The sequence below is a fragment of the Eulemur rufifrons genome, chromosome 23 (genome assembly GCF_041146395.1).
Source record: "Eulemur rufifrons isolate Redbay chromosome 23, OSU_ERuf_1, whole genome shotgun sequence".
Taxonomy (NCBI): Eukaryota; Metazoa; Chordata; class Mammalia; order Primates; family Lemuridae; genus Eulemur; species Eulemur rufifrons.
This window is the reverse complement of record NC_091005.1, coordinates 3,965,207-3,987,894: the sequence shown is the minus strand read 5'-3', so window position 1 is coordinate 3,987,894 and position 22,688 is coordinate 3,965,207. Positions and strand designations below refer to the sequence as shown.

At 47.3% G+C, this 22,688-nt stretch overlaps 1 protein-coding gene across 2 annotated transcripts; it reads right to left on the bottom strand.

Moving 5' to 3' along the window:
* Positions 1-6,733: 6,733 nt before the first annotated feature.
* HERPUD1 (homocysteine inducible ER protein with ubiquitin like domain 1) lies at positions 6,734-17,073 on the bottom strand. Of its 2 annotated transcripts, none has more exons than XM_069497804.1 (8): positions 16,849-17,073; positions 14,191-14,268; positions 14,027-14,101; positions 12,770-12,900; positions 10,670-10,792; positions 9,742-10,092; positions 8,353-8,458; positions 6,734-7,490 (listed from the first exon to the last, which is right to left on the bottom strand). In XM_069497804.1, the coding sequence occupies exons 1-8, from the start codon at positions 16,987-16,989 to the stop codon at positions 7,326-7,328; spliced, it is 1,170 nt and encodes a 389-aa protein (XP_069353905.1). In that variant the 5' UTR covers positions 16,990-17,073; the 3' UTR covers positions 6,734-7,325. The 2 variants fall into 2 exon arrangements, with proteins under 2 accessions (XP_069353905.1, XP_069353906.1); XM_069497805.1 differs by having other exon boundaries at positions 14,027-14,098.
* Between the last annotated feature and the right edge of the window lie 5,615 nt (positions 17,074-22,688).

Here is a 22,688-nt window from a genome sequence, read left to right as displayed (position 1 = left end):
AGCAGTTTGCATTGACACCTGCAAATTTATTCGTCCCTCTAATTTATGTAAGGTTTTTGTACGCAATTCTCAATTCTTTAAGAGATGCCAAATTTTGGTTTCCTACTGTTATGTGAAAACATAGGGCTCCAGCAACACGTCATTGTGTAAGGAAAAATAAAAGTGCTGCAGTAAAAAACCAAAACAAAACAAAACAAAGTTACTACTCAAAATTCATCACTTCTGAATTATTTGACTACAGCTTACTACCCTGCTCGCCTGGTTGTTGATACTATCTATCATCTCTGTAGAGTGGAAATGACGGCAGTGCAGTGGGGAGCCGCTGTGCGCTCCTTGCCAGCTTTGCATTCCGTGACATCACATTGGTAGCTGGAAACCGGGCATGCTGGGAGTACTGACATCAGAGAAATCGACAAAGGCTGCAGATCAGGCTTCCTGCCCTACTCCCCCAGGGCTTGTTGTTAAACTTTTACCCTGGCACCACTGACTAAGAGTCTGAAAACCACGCTATGCCCAGGGTCTGCCCTGCCAGCTCAACTGGCTCTCAAAGCCTGGCTCCACCAACCGGCCCTCGGCTCCTGCCATTCACCTTTCTGCCTCTAATGGCATCTCTTCCAGGAAGCTTTCCCTGATAGCTTTGCCTGGACTTCTAACATTCTTTTTTAGCTCTTCTGTTTGTGTTTATACAGGATAATCTCCCCATCTCAGAATCTTTAATCACATCTGTAAAATTCTTTTAATTTTTAATTTTTTCTTGTTTTTACCCTGTCAGATTTACATCTACATTTCACCTGAAGTTGATTTTTGTGTGTCGTGGGAAGGAGGCATGCAGCCTAATTTATTCTTCAAATGAGTATCCAATAGACCCTCACCAATTTATTGAAAAGACAGCCCTGTCCCCACCGTTGTGACCTGCTACTTTTGTCTTCAAGAAAGTGTCTACACACGTGTGACTCTGTTTCTGGGCTCTCTCTGCTTGCGGGAGTACTGCACTCATCTGAATTACTCTCATTTTTGTAGGAAGTTCTGATATCTGGTGGGAGAGAATTTCTTCTTAGGAGGGTCTTGGCTATTCTTGTCCCTATTTCCATACAAATTATAAGCAACTTGTCAGATTCCCTAAAAATATCTGTTGGAATTTTGATTGAGATTTTATTTAATCAAGATATCAGGCCAGATGCGGTGGCTCACGCCTGTAATCCTAGCACTCTGGGAGGCCCAGGCGGGCGGATTATTTGAGCTCAGGAGTTTGAGATCAGCCTGAATAAGAGCAAGACCCCGTCTACTAAAAAAAAAAAGAAAGAAATGATCTGGACAACTAAAAATACATAGAAAAAATTAGCCAGGTGTGGTGGTGCATGCCTGTAGTCCCAGCTACTTGGGAGGCTGAGGCAGGAGGATTGCTTGAGCCCGGGAGTTTGAGCTTGCTGTGAGCTAGGCTGACACCACGGCACTCTAGCCTGGACAACACAGTAAGACCCTCTCTCAAAAAAAAAAAAAGATATCAGTTTGAGGAAAGCACTTTTTTAAAAATGTCATCTGTTCACTGGATGCTGTCCTGCGGGCAGGCTCTGGACACATTCTTGCCTTCCACAACTCTGCTTCCTGTCCCCATTCTGGGGCAGAAGCTGCTGACTGAGACAGGGGCTCAGCCTCAGAGCTCTGATGAGAACACAATGGCCCCGCCCCCTTTTGTAGGAGACATTTCTGAAGGGCAGAGAGTCCCTGGCACGGTTCTAGAATCCTGGGGTGAAAAAAAAAATGGAGTCTGGGAGGAAACAGACCAAAAAATGCAAACGGAACCACCCTGAGTCCCCGTCTCCCTGTAGCAGGGCCTCGTGCCCTGTGTGCGGGGGCCCAGGGCTCCCCTTGCCTCACTCACCATACCCCAGCACCCGCCTCCTTGCCAACAGGTGGGACGCTTCCCACTCCTCTCTCTGCTCTTCTCTGCCGCGGGTCCCCCAGTGTGCTCTGTGGTCACAGACCAAGTTCCACGGAGAGGCCAGTCACAGCAGCAGCGGCTCACGCAGGCTGGCTGACGCGGCAGGAGAGGACAGGACCAGGCTGCCTAGAGGAGAGAATTGTTAAAGGCATCCCGGGCATGAGAAGGGGATTAACAAGATGGGGTGAAGGCCAAACGCAGGCGGGAGTGAGATGCCCAGGGGCCACGCATGGACGGGGGTCCTGTAACTCTCCGAGGCTGCTCGGGCTCCCGGTGTCTTGCCTGCCTGGCGTCCACCAGATCAGGCTGCCGTCCCAGCAGTTCTGGGCTGCTCCAAACTGTCCCAGTAGTAGGGACACCATCTCCCCAGAAGGAGATGTGGGACCTGGCAGGTCTGGCCAGGGGTGACTGGACAGTAGGCAGGGACAGGAGTGTAGGGGCCTAGGATGCAGGGCTGGGAGGAGGGGTGGGGGCCTGGAGGGAGGAGTAGCCGGCAAGGGGAGCCAGGTGGATGGGGGGGTGGCAGAGGGGCGGCAGCCGGGCAGGAACGCAGCCAGAGCTGGACATGTAGAGCCTCGGGGTGGGGTGGCGGGAAGGGGAAGGATTCGTCAGAGCGGGGAAACCGGTGGGGCAGAGAACAGAAAGAGCCGAGTGATTCTGGGGAGGAGGCTGCGGGCCGGGATGCTGAGGAGCAAGGGGAGGAAGGATGGTTTTGGGCCAAGAGCGTGAAGGAACAGGGGGAGGTGGAGGCCGGGGCCAAGGCCGAAAAATCGGAGGGAGCTTTCTTGTCATCTTCAAAGGAGACTTCCAAGTACTCGCTAGTCCAGAGAAGTCAGAATGAGTAACTGGGATGTGCCCGAACTTCTCTCGTATTTATGTCCCGCCCGCCCCTCGCATCACCCGTCACAGAATGCCCTTTGTGACTCGCACAAGCCCCTCCCCCGGGTCTAGCGAGTAGGCAGAGCAGCCAGGAAAACGGCCCTAGTGTCCAGGTGGAAGAGCAATCATGGAAATAGCAAAGGGGAGAAACGGAGATGCAATATTAGTTCCCTGTCGTTGGGTGCCGTTCTTCCCCAGAGCAGGCAAAGAGTGTTCCAAGGGCTAGGATAGAGCCAGGGGCTCGGGGCCGCAGAGGGCATCTCTGAGCAGGAATTGGGAAATGGGGAAGAGATGCGACCCAGTCTCGTTAACGTACCACATTTTTCAAAGCCCTTTCACATCATTTATATCATCATTTATATCACTGCATGAATATGCGTGATTGGCAGAGAGATGCTATGTCCATTGCACCAATGAGGACCCTGGAGACCAGAGAGGGCCCTACCACAGGTGGGCAGGTGACAGAGCAGGTGGGACTGGAACTCGGGACTGAAGGAGGGGGCAGGCAGGGGTGAAGGGAAAGACAACCAACAGAGCCCTCTTTTCCCTCCCACGACAGACTCATTAACTCCTCCAGCATGTTGAGTGTGTACATCTGCCGTGCGCCGGGGTCCAGGAGCAAACCGGACACACACGGTCCCTGCCCCGGGGGAGCGTGCGCAGTGGCGAGGGAGGACGCTGCGCCCACACGTGCGCAGTGCGCTGGCGGACAGAAACCTCCAGACCTCAGTTGTCACTCTGCCAGTCACAGCTTTTGGACCTGGCATTGGACCTGGGTGTGCAGCGAAAGATTAACTCGCCAAATCTGGGCTATCCACATTATAAAAAGGGGCTTGAGGCTGCTCAGAAAATGCTGAATGAGTGAATGCGAAAAAGAAAGTCCACCGGCTGAGAGGCAGTGTTCATAGTCTCCACTGCCCCTTACGAGTCTGTGACCCTGGACAAGTGTGGCACCTCTGCAAGCCTCTGCAGAACGGGAGGACACCTAGATCCCAGGCTTAGCTGGTAAGACAGACTATACTATGCACATCCAAGTACTGTGAAAAGGACCAAGCGATCATCATGTAAAACCAGAGATTTCTTCAGGTGACCTGGAGCCTCTCCCTTGTCAGACTATACATAGGTACATGTTCTTACCTCCCTCCTGGCTATGTAAACAATATTCACGTCAGCACGGGGAGGTGGCTCACGCCTGCCATCCTGGCACTTTGGGCGGCTGAGGTGGGAGGATCACTCAAAGCCACGAGTTTGAGACCAGCCTGGGCAAGACTGAGACCCCTGTCTCTACAAAAAATATAAAAATTAGCCGGGCATAGTGGCTTGCACCTGTAGTCCCAGCTACTCAGGAGGCTGAGGCAGGAAGATCGCTAGAGCCCAGGAATTCGAGGTTGCTGTGAGCTACGGTGATGGCACTGCACTGTAACCAGGGTGACAGAGCAAGACTCTGTCTCAAAAAAAGAAAAAAATTTACCTCCATTGTTTATTGTGTAAAATGTCACTTTTAACAAAAAGTACCTGCTATTTAGGATACCAAACGTGTTAAGTAATAACTTATAACTGCATTTCCCAAAATGTGGCCGCAGGGACCAGTCCCAGGCCGTTGTCAGGAAGGAAAAGCCCAAGCTTCAGGCACATCAGCGTATTAAAGGCCCCAGAAGGCCTCAACCTGAGATTTCCAAAATGTACTTGACCATAGAGCTCATTTACTGCAGTGATTCTACTGTAGAACTAGGATTCAAGAAAATACACTTTAAACAAAGCAAACTTAAAAAGCTGCTATGGGCCAAAGCTGACATCTGGGGTTTTGTTTTTCAGCTATTTAATTACTACTTAACAAAGACCCAAACCAGTAACTTCCTAAGTACTCAGAGTGCACACGGCATGTTATCGTACCACACTGGTAGCTGTTGCAAAACCACTGCCGTTTCCCCCACGTCCCGCTCGTCGGCTGGCTTGGGCCTTAGCTGCTGTCTGAAGGTCCCCCGTTTGCCCCAGTGGTGACTTGGCCCATCTGAACCCTGGTCAGCTCGGCTCAGGGGCAGCTTCCTGCCGCTCTTTATCTTGGGCCCGTGGAACCCAGAGTTTAACCCACAACCTGACACCGCAGGGGGCGTGGCCTCACTACTTTAGAAACAGATGAGCACCCCCAGCAGCCTGGGGCCTCAGGCTCCTTGCCAAATGGTAATGTCCTGGCCTCAGAGAAGCAAGAGGCTTTTCTACCCAAGACTTCATGAATTTTTTTTTTTTTTGAGACAGGGGCTCACTGTTGCCCAGACTGGAGTACAGTGGCACCACCCTAACTCACTGTAACCTTGAACTGGCTTCAGGTGATCCTCCCGCCTCAGCCTTCCAAAGTGTTGGGATTACAGGCCTGAGCTACCTTGCCCGGCCAATTTTATGAGTTCTTAATGATCGTTTTTATAAACCACCAGGACCTAATTCCCAAGCATGCCCAGAAGCCAGCTGTTTGGCAGGAGGGGCAAGGCCCATGGCTGTGCTTTTGCTCTTGCCGTGACCCTTCTCACCAGCTCCAAAGACCCTTTCCATCATTTCACACCTGCTTCCTTGCCTGTAAAACTCTAAAAACTCCAGTGTCGAGTCATTTCTTCCTTCAAGCATCGCCTCACAATTTGTCCATAACCACAGCCTTCTGATAGTTCCTCTATTGTCGAGCCATGCTGTTATTTGAAATGTTTTGCCAGTTAATTCCTTAATGATCCTAGCAGGCCTTTGAAAGCATAACCAACCGTACATAAAACACTTTATACCTACCCAGCATCTTGCTATGAATTGTTCAGTGGATGTTTATTTGATGTAAGTGATGTTTCCAGTAAAAATTAAGTTAAATGATCACAACCATGATACAAAAGGCTGATCTATTTTGCCAAAAAGGGCCGGGCGCGGTGGCTCACGCCTGTAATCCTAGCACTCTGGGAGGCCGAGGTGGGCGGATCGTTTGAGCTCAGGAGTTCGAGACCAGCCTGAGCAAGAGCGAGACCCCACCTCTACTAAAAATAGAAAGAAATTATATGGACAGCTAAAAATATATATAGAAAAAATTAGCCGGGCATGGTGGCGCATGCCTGTAGTCCCAGCTACTCGGGAGGCTGAGGCAGTAGGATCGCTTGAGCCCAGGAGTTTGAGGTTGCTGTGAGCTAGGCTGACGCCACGGCACTCACTCTAGCCTGGGCAACAGAGTGAGACTCTGTCTCAAAAAAATAAATAAATAAATAAATAAAAATAAATAAATAAATAAATATTTTGCCAAAAAGAACACTGATCAGGCCTTTAGCATCCTACCCCTAAATATTACACATGTGAAAATACATAGAACTTTGCTTTTAAGATTAGTCTCAAAATTAATAAAGAATGGATTAATATCACGTAAGTAAGCTCAGCTTACAAAAGCATGACATTTGAGCGTGAAAATACTGCAGAATCGCCAAGGTGGAAGGTACTCAATGGCACTGACTTTGAACTTTGGGAATTTAACTTTGATGGGTTCCTATATAAGCCAGTATTGTTTAAATAAGGAAATGGGGGGAAACACAGGTATATTCTTATTCTTAGTAAACTAAAACTTTCAAGTTGGGCGTGGTGGCACGTACCTATAGTCCCAGCTGCTTGGGAGGCTAAGGCAGGACTGCTTGAGCCTAGGAGTTTGGGGCTGTAGCACACTGTGATCGTGCTTATGAATAGCCACTGCACTCTAGTCTGGACAACGTAGCGAGATCCTGTCTCAAACAGACAAACAAACAAACACCAAACCACTGTCAAGGCCTTACTTCATCATTCTTCACTAGTACAAATCGTCTTTTTATAAAAAGAACCATTCAGGTTACTTAAAAATCAACAACTCAACTGTTGAGAAAATGGACACAGAATAAACTGCTAGGATGACAGGAGTCTCTGCCAGGGTCATTCATAGTAAAACTTTATTGAACAGAAAACTCAGCAAAGGTTTTTTACCTCTGCAAAGCTCCCCCTGGTTTAAAGTAAAGCACTGCATTTTAAAAAGCAATTTATACATAAGTCTTTCCTAGAAAAGTCCTGCTAAAACATGTCTAGCAATTTCATTGATTATATAAAGTAGTACACTTAGTGTAATTTAAACATTCCAACAGGAATCAAATCGTACCAGCAGAACCATTTCTGCATCTATGAATTCTATATACAAACACACATGCAGACACACATCTGGAAAGTTCTTCAAGCATAAACATGCGACACTTAATGCCTTCTACTTACAGTGCCTATTGAACTACATACAGGATATATTAAAGCTCTTCAGAATAAAGACATGAGAAGCCTTGGGAATTTTTTGTTCGTCAATTTGTATCACGGCTTCACGTCTTTCTGCTTTTGCTTGATCACAAAAGCATATCATCCTTGTTGGTTTTTTAATAACTCTGTCACTGCCATGTCCAGGTGAGGAAATCTAGCTGGAGTCAGATGATCCATTCCACTCCTGTCAGAGCCTACAGCAGCTACAGCACAAACACCATCAGTTCGCTATGGCTGGGGGCCCTTCTGGAAGGAGAGAGGCAAAGAAAGTCTTGAAGACGAGCCATGCTGTGCTCACAAATGAAGGGCTGGTCTGCTCGTCATCCAGTACGTCCCTGTCTGGAGGGAGGTGGTTGGCGTCTTCAGTTTCAGGATCGGTGTCTTCCTACAGGTAATGAAACATAATGAGACAACAATTAGGCTGCGATGAACACCACCTACCTCCCTGGCTCCTTGTCCCATAGAGGCAGCAGCCAGGCAGCCAGGACCTCAGGAAATGACGCCCTAAGCTGGGCAGGGCTCTTTCTCAAACTTCTATAGCACAACTGTGCTGATGACGTCTTCATAGTTTGAATACTCCAGGCAGCAAAGAACAAAGCAAATGAAGCAAATATCTTCAACTATTATTAAACCAGTAATTAAGGTAACCACTTCATAGAGCCGAACACTCAAAATAGTTGCTTTAAAAAAACATTATTCACATATGCAAAAATGCAAATTGCCTCAAGACAAAAGTACCAGATTTTACGGCACATTCGACAATTTAAAAATAGTGGCTCACGCCTGTATTCCTAGCACTCTGGGAGGCCAAGGCAGGTAGATCGTTTGAGCTCAGGAGTTCGAGACCAGCCTGAGCAAGGGCGAGACCCTGTCTCTACTAAAAAAAAATATAAAGAAATTAGCTGGACAACTAAAAATATATAGGAAAAAAAAAATTATCCAGGCATGGTGGCACATGCCTGTAGTCCCAGCTACTCGGGAGGCTGAGGCAGGAGGATCGCTTGAGCCCAGGAGTTTGAGGTTGCTGTGAGCTAGGCAGACGCCACGGCACTCTAGCCTGGGCAACAGAGTGAGACTCTGCCTCAAAAAAAAAAAAAAACCAAAAAATAGCTGCTACTGTAAAAATAAATCATGAAATATTTAGCCTAATAAAATGGTAATCCATAAGGCTAGAAATCTAAAGGTTCAGGATCTGAGGTCCTGGCATATCCCATCAAGCTCCCCCAGGCTCCGTGGAGACTCCATACCTGTAAGTTATTGTTGGGGTCCTGATTAACAGCTTCAGGAGGACGACCATCATTTGGGAAGTTCTGAACTGGCCTCTGTCTGAACGGAAACCACCCAACATGATGCCTTCAAAGGAAGCACATAAAAGTCTGTCTCAGCTAATGGCACAGTGAGACTGACTCAAGAGTCTAAGATGGCCCTCCTCTAATCACGGCAGCACCTGGGTGAGAAGCTCCCGGCAAGACCACCCGCGGAGACAGTCTCCTAGACCTTCCCACTGGCTTGTCAGGTTCTTGAACGCAGGGACTGTTTTACTCATCACTGTTCACCCAGTAACACAGACAGCACTTGGCACACAGTATGCGCTCAATACATGCTTATTTAGCAGAACCGAACCTCACACTTGAAAATCTGAACACAGCGGGGGGAAATACATACACACCCAAAGCTGTAATTACATGTAGTATATAACATAATGATAATATCCTAAATTTGGTCACTTAAATGTATGACTCTAGAGACTATAGAAAAAAACTGACTGAAAGCTTTATTTGGAGAATCCAATTAAATCCAAGTCTTGAAGCAAATATGACAAAATATTAATGACGATTAATTGTGTATATATTAGTGTTTGTTATATGCTAAGTATTTCCCAATTTTTTAAATTTTTAAAAACTGAAATGAAAAATCCATTTTTACTGTAAAAGAAAAACAACTTCTTTTAGTTTCAACCACAAAGACCCATTACGCTGGACCAGGCTTTCTCAGCTTTGGCACCAGTGACATATTGGGCAAAATATTTACTGTGGGAGTTGTCCTGTGCATTGTAGACAATTTAGCATCCTTTGCTTTCACCTACCAGATGCCAGCAGGACCCCCTCTCCTAGTTATGACAGCCAAAAGTGTCTCCACACACTGCCAGATGTTCCCTGGGGAGGGCGGGTGCAAATCATCCCCATTTGAGAACTACTGCTCTGGGCCACTGCTAAAGCCAAACACCAGGTCTGTGAAGTTCCCCTGGTCCTTCAGGACTTCACTAACAGTCGGTGGCTGACTTTATCCTAGAAGGCAGATGTAGCCTGATAAATATGTTCTTATTCAAAACAAATAAAATTTTCCTTTCTGTGTCTCAGCATGGCTGTATCATTGTGGTTCATGAGCCTGAAAAGCACCTTATCTGCAGAGAAAGAGGAAATATTCTTCTTGTATCAGCACAATATTAATGTGCTCTTGTGAACATACAACCAAACCATGAAATCCTTGTACTAAAGGTACCAGAATAATACACAATTTAAACACAACTCCTTTGGTAATGACCGACTGCTCAAAAAAGAGCAAAATCTACTTGGTTTGAATCACAGTGTAATTTGTAGTAAGGGGGGAAAAGGAAAGAGAAACCATCCGCTTACAGGTACATAACCACGGTGGCCCCCATGACCATGAGGAATCTGCTTAGGGAGGAGTAGAAGTAGAGGATACTGAGGAAAACGGAGAACGTAGCTGCTGAATAGGTCCAATCCAACCAATCTCGATTTATCTCATCATCTTCTTCCACAATAGGGCCACCTTGTGCATTCATCCGCAAATTTTGATTGGCTCCAGGATTAACAACCACTTGAGCAGCAGCATTCTGATTGGCTGGCTGGTTTTCGGCTGGAAACTGGTTGTGAATAGGGGCTGGAGCAGGTGCAGAGACCACAGGTATCTCTTGTGCACTTGGTGATGGGACAAAAGCCCCTGATGCAGCAGTGGCCACTAAACTAAAATAAAAATGATACAGACAGATACTGTTGAGAGCAAGGCACCATGAAGACCGCGGCTCTCATAACCTTATTTACACCCAAGTCTTTTACTGCTAAGAGTTTTAAGTAAGTACATACACAGTTGATTTTTCTTCAATTTAGTGAAGAATTTCTCTACTAACAGTCTTATCTATAAATGTCTTTTCTAGGTCCTATCTGTAAATACCTTTTCTAAGAGAAGCCACACGGTAAATTTCATGTGGAATTAAGTATCAAGGCCACTACAAGATTACGGCACAGTAGCAAATTAAAATTTTCACAAAGCTTTAAAGATATCACAAATTCAAAAGAAGTAGCATATTCTAAATAAAGTCACTGAACTATGTATCAGACAACATACCCTACATCAATACACAAATCAGGCAGCAGCTGTCATTTACGCTCCACTCCACCCTCAGAACCAGGCAGAGCAGGGCTCTGCAGAGACTTATGAAAATACACTCATCTCTCCATTCTGAACTTTACAGGTGACACTGGTGGATTTCCCTCAACTCCCGGGAGCCCTGGCCACACCTAGCATGGCAGAAGGACTCACTACTGCATGTAGTACTGCCGCGCGTACATCTGCTGGAACCAGGAGAGCTGCAGCCACCCATAGGGTGTGTAGCCGGAGAAACCGGGTCCCAGACCTTGGAATGCCTGCTGGGCAGCTTCAGGCCTATACACAGATAAAAAAAACAAACAAAAAAACCCCACTCATTATGAGCTGGTTATGACTAAATTAAAACTAAGTTTAAAATGAGATATTCAAATCAAAGAGACAGAAGAATGGGCTTCATGGCGGTTACACGGTAGCTGACTGCACCATGCACCTGTGTAACCCAAGCACGGAAAGTGCCGAAGGACAGAGCCCTCCCTCCCGCCGTCCAGATCCCACGGGAAAACAACAGCCCTTGCCAGCTGCTGCTTTTGTGCACAGATGTATACACAGGCTTAACCTTTGCAGGTTAAGTAGATCCCACCCAATTTTTGACTTGCTGAGTCTCACTAACATCTCAAAAGCCACATTTCTTCCAAAGTCTTTCCTGAAGGAAATTTCTCCCCCCAGCCTAGATCTGAATCGATAGTTACGTGTGCGTGTGGTATCCCCTGGGCATGCTTACTGACCACTTGGTGTCTCGTACAGGTCGCTAGATCCCCAGCAATCTTGTGCGGAGGGGGCTCTCACTCCCATCTTACAGAGGACAGCCCAAGCACAGCTTAGGGAAGCCAAGGGATTTGTACACGGCCGCTGAGCCAGTAAGTGGCAGAGCTGGATTGGAGACCTGCTTTGTTTGGTGCCAACTCATGTTTCTTCAATCATGCAACACAGCCTTCAACCGTTTAAGGCAGGGCACGTACGTGGGAGTCAACTCCGGCTTTGTGCTTCTTATACAGCCAACTCCTTTGGCAGCACCTCACAAAATGGAAATTTTAATAGAACTGCAGGAAGATCGGGAGTTGGTTATGTGGTCATCCCTGCAGGTCAAGTCATATCGCTAAGCAAAGTTATATGCACTGGATGTTCAATAAATATTTGTTAGATGAAATTAACAAGTTTAAATATGGTGAAATTCAAGCAGTCAAATATGGGCCTCAATGCTCAAGTTGTTCAGCCAGAATAAGGGAAGGAGTTTTAAGGTTTTCTATCCAATAATTGCCCATTTTATATGCTGACAGTCTTTTAACCAAATTCCATACCCAAAATATTTCTAAAATAGTATTCCAATACAACTAAGTCTTGGTATGATCCTGCTTTTGATCATTTAAAAAGTTACAGTGCATGGAAATGAGAAGATAAAGTGCTTTTTAAATTTTGTTACATCTGAGGATGATGGCATTCTAAACACATAAGATAACTAAAATGTTTTTACAGCTATATACTGAAGTATGTAGGGATGAAATAACATGATGCCTGGGATACTTAAAAAAAAAAAAAGGGAAGGGGCAATGGATGAGGCAAGTATGGCAACACCTGGATCATCGTTGGGCCTGGGTGACGGTGTGGGGATTCACTATACAGTCCCCTCTACTTCTGTGTATATTTGAAAGTTCCATTAAGGAAAAGAAAACCTCATTCATCAAATACCTCGCTTTATCAAAAATCTAAGAAAGGGGGCACAGGGGAATTGGAGAATTTCAACTTGTACTTACTTAACAAATTATTTTTTTCCCAAAAGTACTTTCATAACAAGGTGGTTCCAAGAATGATAAAAATCCAAACACCAGAGCATTTAGTCAGTTCTGGCTTTTGCTCTAAAGAAATGGACGTTTTTTTCCATTGTTACAATAAACAAAGCACAGAGCCACTCAGCAAAGCAGCTGCACAATGCTAACCACAGCCCTTCTTTCCGCAGCAGCACTGACTGCCTATCGTGAGGGCACCCCAGTGGTCAGCACAATGGAAAGCACACCCACGCAGGAAGACAAATGCCTGCATTTTCAATACATGTGTCACCTACTTTTAAAAATATTTTACTAAAAGGCTGTGTATTAAGAGAAGTTAAATATATGAGATCTTTAGTCTCTCATAAAGCAAAAGTTCTGTACATTTTGAAGTTCTGACTACGTATGTGTAAACACGTCTTATTCTTACATTGATGCAAATATGGCACATGCATGTTGTATAAATCTAGTTCTTTATTGTAACACTCACCTTGAGATGTTCTCCCATCCAGAGGGAGAAAGGTTCCGAAGAACTTCCCTTTGCCTTAAACCATCGCTTGAGGAATCCCCAGGATACTCTCCTTGATTAGGACCAGTGGGCTGCTCTGTGGATTCAGCAACCTAAGTAAGTGTAATAGGAACACAGAACAAAGGATCTGATGCAACTGTCTGAAATCAAGCTAAAAGAATTATTTTGCTGTGAATGGCTTGTCTCCTACCTCCCACCTTTGATCGTGACAAAATAAAATAGATGCAATGTTATGCAAAAAGTATTCTGAAACAGAATTTTCAATATACAGATACTAACAAAATTCGTATTTTTTTCCTAGAGTAACTGTGCTGCAGTTGCACTAAAATCTCCCAAGGATGTTATTGGTGAGAATGTTTCTTGATAACGCTTTATACGTCTTATGGTACTAAATTTACTCATCCCAGAAATTAAATTTGACCAATAAGATTTATAAATACAACCAAGCTAGCAACCTAATGGAAAAGGAATTTCCTATGTTATGCTCAGATGTCTTAGCAAATATAGTTGTGATACAAATTTAGAATGAATCACCACACTGGCTTATTTGAATAAACATTGTGAAATGAAAAATTAATGCTTTTGACTGTCAAACATAAGTCTTTAGAGCCAGGCACCATGGTACATGCCTGTAGTCCCAGATATTCGGGAAGTTAAAGCGGGAGGATCGCTTGAGCTCAGGAGTTCAAGACTGGCCTGGGCAACATAGCAAGACTCCATCTCTTTAAAAAAAGGAAAGAAAGCAAAGCACATGTAAGTCTTTAGAGATCACTTGATAAATACCGTGGCCTTTTCCAATCCAACTAAATAAATAACAGTGAAAATTTCCAAAGGAAATATATTCACTTTTTTACTCTTTATAAAGTTAATAGTTCCTTAGAAGAAACTTATGTGCTAAAAATCAAAAACCCATTTTCAAGCGCCCTGCTAGTCCAGTGATGTGGATACATGGTATTGTACATCAAATCATATTTCAGAAGAAGTTGTAATGTCTAACTCCACTTTTCCACTATAGCACTAACAGATCGTTCTACTACTATTATAGTAAATGCTCACTTGTATTGGTAACACAGTTTCTAATTCTTGGAGAAGAAGTAAATTATTACTTGGTAAAAAAGACTATAAAACCTCTCTTAAGAGTTTTATTCAACTTCCTTTTTTACTCCCCTGAGAGTCTGAATGATACAAATTGTTATGATCATGAAAAAGCAGGCATACCTTTGTGCTGATTTCTGGCATTTTTGAAGGACTCTTCACATTGCACACCAGATGCAAAACATGTCGTTTTTCCTGCTAAAAGCAATAAAGGAATTACTCAAGGACATGAACTCAATCTGGTAAATGCTTAAAAACATTCAAAAGTTAACATGGAAGTGATGTACCTTTGGAAGCAAGTCCCTGAGACACTGCTGATCCAGCAACAGCTTCCCAGAATAAATTAACCTCTGGTCCTCTGGACGCTGATCATGGAAAGAAAGAGTAAACACAGGTTAACACTTAGCCCTCACAAGTCCCCAAACACATAAGAAACTGTTGCATACAAATAATTTTAATATGTGAGTTTTCCCTCTTGCATCACAAGAAAATACGGTTTCAAAGGCCCTATATACAAAACTTTTATTTAGAAAGTGCTTAACTTTAAGCCGGTCTCTCACATGCAAATAAATTTAGGATGGCAAATTATCTCCAGTCCACAAAACCTATGGCAACATACTTGACTTCTTAACTCCCAGTGAAACTGCTTTGTGTCACTAAAAACACAAATTTTATCTAGGGCTCCTACGGCAACTGAGTTTGGTTTCAGAGAAAACTCAGGGTACTCACAAGGTCAGCCTTCACCAAAACCACCTAGCATTGCCCCGGAAGTAACATGAAGCAATTCTAAACTTAAGCTCACACCGTGGATTTAAGGGGAGAAAGTCTGAGAAATTGACTTGTCCAAGGTCACCTGCTTCTAAAGAGTCAAGATACCAACCCCTCTTCTCTCCCATACCTTAGGGACTTCACACACTTTGATGCAAACATCACTTTTAAAATCTATTTTTAACTCCTTAAACTGTACTTAAAAAATAACAGTCTAAAATTATACATACCAAAGTCAGTACACTGGCAATTACCAATTTGTCAACCTATTCTTTTCAGAATAACTGATTATGCAAAAGTTGGGATAAAGGTGTTCCTGCCAAACAGCCTAGGATTACAAAGCAAGTTTTTAAAAACAAATAAAAGAAAACAGAAAAAAAAACTGCATCTACTTATCTACATACATCAGGACTTTTTGACACTGTGTAACTAAAGCAAAATAAACATATTGGATGCTGTGTTCACCACTGTTCTCACTGATGGACTTTATAGGTAAACACTATACACATGAATTTGTAAATTACTATCTACTGTATACGTGGAGTCCTGCTTTACAGTAAAGAGTCCAACCACCAGAAAAGGGGTGAAAACCACAGCTTCCCGTGGTTTTGAATTATTCTCCCCGCCTTTAAAGACCTGAATTAACAATGTCCTCACTCAGAAGGCTGATTTGAAAAAAAATTAAATATGTTAAGCAAACAACTATCACAGGGTTTTTCACATTATACCATTTTATACTACAGAAAACAAATAAGTATGCTTCAGCTGTAATAGTTTTTAAACACAAATTTGTATACTTGAGAGATCTATTATTTACATTACAGTCCTAGGTCTTTAGACTTAACAGACAGGAGTGATGTCCCTCATCCAAGGAAATCCTCAAGGAAAACTCTCCTCCAAAACAGTGCCTTTTACCAAATGATGCAACTAGAGGCTACACCTGCTTCACCAATTTGTGTACCTAATCTCACAGCAGCAAGGCCGTCTGGTTTCTTCCAAGCAGCTATGATGAAACTGCAGAGTGTGCCGAGGTGAATTCTAAAGGACACTGGAAAGGAAGCTTACTAAATAAATAAGCAAATTCCAACATAGCAACTGAGAAGGAAAACTCACTTCTACATTCTTGACCATATGGAAAAAAAACAGACACAGGAGCTACCCCCGGTTGGAACTCTTCAGATAAGAACGCACAACTTCAGGATCTTTTCCTGCCTGGATGCCCTCTCCTGTTTGATGGAGAATTACACTTGTGGGCAGTAAAGAACGCTGCTGACACTTACATAATATCAGAGCAGAAAGTAAATACAGGAAGGTCCAGCTCACAGCCTCATCACGTGGTAGGGAGGGCGGGCTGCGCTGAGGTTGATGCTGACAGATACGACAACCAAAACAAAGCAAGGAAGTCTCCCTAATTGAGGGACTGAAGTCTTAAAACCAGATTCAAGGTTACTCTTGCCTGCTTCCCTTCTAAATCTTTCTTTGCCACAAAGTGCACGGGGCTCCTCCCTGGAACCAAGCAATGGCCGTGCAGTCCAGCGCGACAGGGAGGGGCCAGGGCGGAAGGTGGACAGGGAGGGGAAGAGCCACGTCCTGCTACTGGGTGTGGGACCTTAAGCACACTGGGCCTGGGCGCGCACCATCCTTCTCTGGCCACTGGCCGGGCGTGGAGAGCTACATTCAGAAACCTCATTTCACAGCATTTATTTGTTTCTTATTCCTAGCCACCGGATGCAAGCCAAATTAGGAACACCTAGTTTCTCGGCCACTTGGTGGAAACTGAGGCTTGGAGGGTGAAACGACTCACCCAAGGTCAAACTGCTGTTTCGGTGGTTTGGCTAAAGACGGAAGCCAGATCTGGGGACGAGGAAGGGGTCTGGGAAGGTTGGGGCAGGAGCGTGACAGCCTTGGGGGGCTTGAGAACACGACACGGGGAGGCCAGTGACACAGGACGGCAGCCCGCCGCAGGGGTGGGTGATGGCGGCCTCGGAGGAGGTGACGGACACTGACTGGGCAAGGAGAGGGGCGCCTACGGCGGAGGGGCAGGGAGGCGGGAGACCACAGCCCTGGGGCAGGTGGCCAGGCGAGGGCCAGCCGGGAGAGGACGCCGGCGAAGTAGGCGGCTAGAGGAAAGGGGAGGTGGACGTGGCATCCCTAACGGGAGGTCGGGGCTCTCTCACCGGACGCTCGGGGTAGACGCGGCTCAAGTGGGCCTTGAGGTGGCCCACACTCCAGCTGCGGTCACCGCTCAGCTCCAAGTCGCGGTGGCGCTGGTTGGGGCTCTTCACCAGGAGCGTGACCGGCTCAGGCTCCGGCTCCATGTCGGCGGCGCTCGGAGGTGCCAGGCCGGCTGAGTCCCGTCCCTCCGCAAGCTCCGAAACGACGGTTCGCGTCTTTGGGGCGGGCGCCCCCGCCGCGGAAGCCTTTTATCGGCGCCCCGCGCCCAGGCCCTGCGGCCAGAACCTTCTGTGGCCGCCGCCCATTGGCTGAGGCGGAGGCACTGCCCGAACGTGGACCAATCGGCGCCCAGATCCGGGCGGCGAGGGGCGGGCCGAGCACGTGGGCGCGGGCTGATGCAACCCGCCGCCGTTGCGTCACCCCAAGTCGCGGCTGCGGCCCGGGAGCCCGGCGGCGGCGGCCATGTTGGGGTGCGCTGCGGCCTGCGCGCGGGGCTCGGTCCTGAGGAGCCGGGGTGGGGCGTGGGCATCCCGGCTGACTCCGGGTTAGCAGTCTCTGCAAATTGTTTCCTCACAAGGCGGCGCCCCCGCCCCTTTGCACCCTGGCGCCAGGGCCCACTTCCCTTGCCGTCCTCCGGTGGCCGCACAGCCGGCCTAAAGGGGAAGCCTCCCCACCTGACACTGGCCTCGGTTCCCGGAATAGCTGGGCGGACCCCCGTGTCGGCCCACCCAGGGCGCTGTCCAGATGCCCGGCAGAAGGGCAAGGAAGAAGCAAGTCCCGATCTTCCTCAGACAGAGGCAGGGGACGTCCAGGCAGCTGTTGCCAATTTAGCTGGCAACGTCCCACCCCCAAATGACAGCACCCTTGTTACCACGGCGAGCCGGCCACTGCGGCTCACGCTGAGGGACCCTCTTTATAGGACACACACGTGCTTTCTGTAGTTCGGGCCGAGACAAGGAGGGCAGCGCTCTCAGATTCCTGACATGTGACCACAGAGGCCTCTCCGTTGTAGGCGCTCGCTCCTCCTTTGTAGGAAAAAAAGTCTTGAAAAACAAAACTGACACTGTCCTGGTCCCATTGTTGTTCCAAGTCCGTTGGGACACCTGTTTTTCCAGATGTGTCGGGAGCTTGACAAGGGCAGGAGGGTAACAGGAGGAGCCTGGTCTGGTTCGTGGATGTATTGGTTTGCTGCAGCTGCCGTGACAAAGAACCACAAACCCGGTGGCTTGAGCAACAGGAATATTGTCTCACAGTTCTGGAAGCTGAAAGTCTGAGATGAAGGTGTCGAGGGTCGAGGGTCGAGGGTCGAGGGTCGGTTCCCTCTGAGGCTGGAAGGGAGAGTCAGTCGGTTACTCTCCTAGCTTCTGGTAGTTCGCTGGCAATCTTTGGTATCCCTTTGCTTGTGGGTTTATCACCCCAATCTCTGTCTGCATCTTCACATGGCATTTTCCGTGTGCGTGTGTGCGTGTGTGTATGTTTGTGTGTGTGTGCATGTTCACGTCATCTTCCCTCCAAGCATGGGTCCAGGGTTTCCTTTTGGGCTGATGAAAATGTTTTGGAGCCAGATAGTAGTGATGGTTGCATAACATTATGTACTGAATACCACCAAACTGTACACTTAAAAATAGTTGAAATGGTGAATTTTATGTTATATCTTTTACCACAATTAAAAAACAAAACAAAACAAAACACCTGCCTAGGCTTTTCTGTTCTATTGAATGCTATTTCTCAGCCTTTCCTCCAACGGAGGGAGGAATCCAAATAAAATAACCATCACCACACAACAAAAATCCTTACTAAAAGGGACTTAGATCTTGGATAGAACAGGTAGGTGGGTGGCGTCTACCTGATTTAATAATCTCTCTGTGTGAACGCTCCGCTTTGCTCTAGATTGCTCTAGGTTTATGACCCTCCCGGCTGCCTTGGTCTGGCTCCAGGACAAACAAGAGTCAGGTGGACCCTGCCCTCCAGGCCGGCTTCTAGGGCAAGGGTCAGGGCTGATCTCTGAGGCCCCAGGTAACCTCAGAAGCCCATGCTCTTGTTTCCCCATCAGTCTCTTCTAAATATTCTGACTGCAGTCCAGCATTGTACCTTAAAGAGAAAACAAAAAAATTATTTCTCTTAAATTTCATGTACCTTTTCATGTACACAATCTTTTCTGTACTCTAAGAAGAATGTGGAATTGCATGTTTCTTTCTTTTGTTTTCCCCAAGCAAAACCCACACCTTCCCCAAGCTGATTTCAGACTAGACGGAGCACTTCAGCAACAATGCTACAGAAATAGCTTCTAGCAACATCCTTGTTAAAATGGTGGGACTTTTTCGTCTTCTCCATGAATTTATTTCTGCTTGCTCAGCCCTCCCATTCAACCCTGGACTTTTCCTCCTGTCTGTACCAGCCTGTGCAAACACCTCATTCTTCCAACTCTCTTGTCTCTGACCCGGTCGGGTCAGCCTTTCCTGCCCCATACCCACGTCCACTGCGCAGGTCTCAGAAATTAATCCTGGGTCTGGTTCTTTGTGAACAGGCGCCAGCCCCTCCCCCTGTACCTTGCTGGTGCTCAAAACCTCCTCACATTAATCAACCTGCCTTTCTCCAGGAAAGAACCCTTGACTATCGCCTCCTTGAAGGAAGCTCTTTCCCCACTCCCTCCCTCCCATTGCTCCTCCTAGGGTGGCGTGCATCTTAGCAGCCTTTCTTGATCTGAAGGTTTACCTGTCTGCAGGTACAATCTATTGCCCTCTAGGGCTCTCCTCCAGGATCTCACCCAGCACCTTCGCCAACGGGCTCACGTGCTTCCTTTCCATCCCTTGCCCGTCTTAAGGGCTCCAGCATCCAGGCCACGCTCGCTCTCACAATGTCCAGCTTCACCTCCCCTTATCTTGTCCCACTCCACTCGTTGCTGTGATCCATTCATTCATTCACCTGACAAACATTTATTGAGTGCCTACTCTGTGCTGAGCCCTGAGCTGCATACTGTGGTGCAAAGATGAGTCATATGTGGTCACCCTCAGAGATGACATGCAATCATCCAGCCATCTCAGCAGTCAAGACACTGAATACCCCTGTGCCAGTTGGTCCCTAGCCACTGCCCTGAGTACCCTCCAGCTGCCCTGGTCCCTCCCCTGAGACTTCAGGTCTCCCTGCCATCCAGCAGTGACTAGACTCATCCCAACTGCCACCTTCGGAGGCCTCATAGTCAAATGGTGGACACCATAGAGCTTGATATTGCTCACAAATGTTTACCTCCTCCAGAATGTCAAATTTTGGATTGCACATGATCTGACCTAGCTCTCTTTTGTCCTTCCCCGTGTCCCCTTCTCCCGTGCCTGCTGCACATCCTTTGTGTCCTCATGCAACCAGCCCGTCAAGTCTTCTCAACCCTTGCAGCTCACTTCCGGCCTCTCCATCCACCTTGGAGCTCATGGTCAGCCAGGTCCATGTGCTTTGGTCATCCTCCTTGAACCCCTTGTGCCTTGGCCTTCCATCCTTCTTGCTCGACCAGCCGCCTCCCTGGAGAACATGTCACTTGCACTTTCCACATGTGCTCTCTGAACTGCTGCTCACGAGGACAGGGGTCCTGAGAGTTTTGCATCCACGGGCTACCAGACTTCATTCCGCTCTACCTTTCCTGCTGCTTGGCAAACACGTCCCCGCATCGTGTTGGTTTGCCATTACTACCTCTTCTTCAGCTACCCTCTTCCTCATCTTAACCTCCCCTCTGACCTATAAATACACTCAGGTCTCCATTACCTACCCCTACCCTGTAACCCTGTAACTCAAGGAACGTTCACATGTTCCCCCGAATTTCCCAGCACACTTACAGTTAGGTGGAGCCACGTGACTTATTTGGCTAACGGGCTTTGAGTGGCAATAACACGTCCTTTCTGGGCGGAAGCATTTAAAAACCCGTGCATGACCTTCCAGCTCTCTTTCCTTCTTTAATGAGCTGGAAGCCACTGGCTGAGGCGGTGGCCTCACAAGATGGGAGTAGTTTCCATCACTGAGTCTTGAGACAATGTGGAGAAGAGGGGCCCTGAAGAGCTGCCTGGCCATCAGAGGAATATTTGTAAAACAGAAATAGATCTTTGTCATGGAAGCCACTAACATTTAGAGGCTAATTTGTTACGCAGCACAGTCCAGCATTACCCTGACTAGTACACCCCCTAAGATAACAGCAATCAAACACCTTCCCTTGAGCCTGTGTTCCCTCAGTTTTCCACCCTGTTTTCCTCGCTCTCCCCATTGCTGGCTGGCTCAAGTATGAGGTCTATGAGCATGGCCACTGCTTTCCTTTCCCCTCCACAAGTTCATTCCTCAGTCCCTGGTCTCTGACCCACCACTTCACCAAATTGTTCTATGCAAGGTTCCCAGTGATGCTGAGAACCCCAAATCCAACAGCACTTGGTGGCCGCGGCTGGTTTTCAAACGGATACCATGTGGTCGCCTCTGTCCTCCTACCCTGTCTCCGGTGCTTTCTCACCTGCTTTTCCTCCTGCCCCTGCACTGCTCTTTTCAAGGCTGCTTTACTGGCTGTCTCCTCTTCATCCTGCCTCCTGCTACAGCCCTGCCCGAGGTCTAGCCTCCGCCCTCTGTTCCCTGTACTTTCCCTCTTGATCTCGCCCGAGCTGTGCCTTCCGTAGCCCTGGCGTGAGCATGACTCCCAGATCTCCTTATGTTACTGTTCTCAAAGAGCTTCAGGCTAACGAGGAACACCTTGAGCTCTTCCCAGGCTCCAGGCCCACAGTTCCAACCACCTGGGTGTTCTCACACTTACAACACCAAACCCAAACCTATTTGCCAGTTCTAACCCTCCTGTCTTCCCTATTACACGGCTAATTCATCTTACAAGTGCCTAAGCTCAACGTCTGGGGTGCTATCTCCATTCACACATACATCCTGGCACTTCCCAGTTCTGGAAGATTCTATTTCTTCATGCCGTCCCCCACCTCTTCCCTCTTCTCCATTCCCTCTGCCACTCGGAAAATGCTGAGCCCTGTGCCTCTGAGTTACTTGGTGGCTCCTCAGCCTCATAGCTGGGGCCTTCACGTTTCGACGCTCTCAGCCTTACGTTCCTGTGTCCACACCCATCACACTCCAGGAAAACGGGTTTATTTCTTGTTCTCCAAACGTGCCCAGGGCTGTCCTTACTCTGCCCCTTGCTCAAGCCATTTCTGCCACCTGGAATGCCTTCCTCCACCCCCACCCAGCTCTCCTTTCTGTCTTTCTGTTGAATCCTACCAATCTTTCCCAATTCCTTGACTTTATCTTTGCTCCCTCTTTTGCAAACCTAGAGCGTTTTATTTGTAAATCTTATACAAGTTGGAATAAAAACACTAGTCCTTTTCTTTGTCACCGTCTTTCGTCCATGCGACATTCTGCTCTCTGGCCTCCCAGCCAGGTTGCTCTTCGCAAAGTATTTTTAGGAACTGAGTTTGCTGTGCTCCCTTTCAGGAAGCGGGTACCTATGTCGTATTATTCGTGCTTTCGGTCACAGGATTAAACCTCGCTTCAGGCGGGGAGTTACCAGTGAAGCTGGCGGCTGGGCTTTCCTGGGGCCTGTTTCTGTGAACAATTTTGGAGTTGGCAGCATTTTTTTCTGACTTCCTGAGCTATACATAGCTACAAGCGAAACCTAGCTGTTTTGCATGTGCTTAGGGGCCTCCCGGCCAGGTGGTTCTTCTGGAACATTCTAGCTGATCTCATCCCTGTGAAACCCTCCTCCCCCTGCGTCATATTAGAGAGGCCAGGCAGGTGTCTAAAAGGGAATTCAGTCCCAACGGGGACTGTCCATGTGCTAATGAGCCCCACAGTTTTCTGCCTGGGGACGTGGCGCTCGGAG

What these genes read in the sequence shown, in the direction of transcription:
- HERPUD1 (XM_069497804.1), bottom strand. Translation starts at nt 16,989, where the DNA reads ATGGAGCCGGAGCCTGAGCCGGTCACGCTCCTGGTGAAGAGCCCCAAC. An exon ending in TGCCAGAAATCAGCACAAAG is followed by an intron (nt 12,901 to 14,026) that starts GTATGCCTGCTT and finishes ACACTTACTTAG; the next exon opens with GTTGCTGAATCCACAGAGCA. An exon ending in ACCCCAACAATAACTTACAG is followed by an intron (nt 7,491 to 8,352) that starts GTATGGAGTCTC and finishes CATTACCTGTAG; the next exon opens with GAAGACACCGATCCTGAAAC.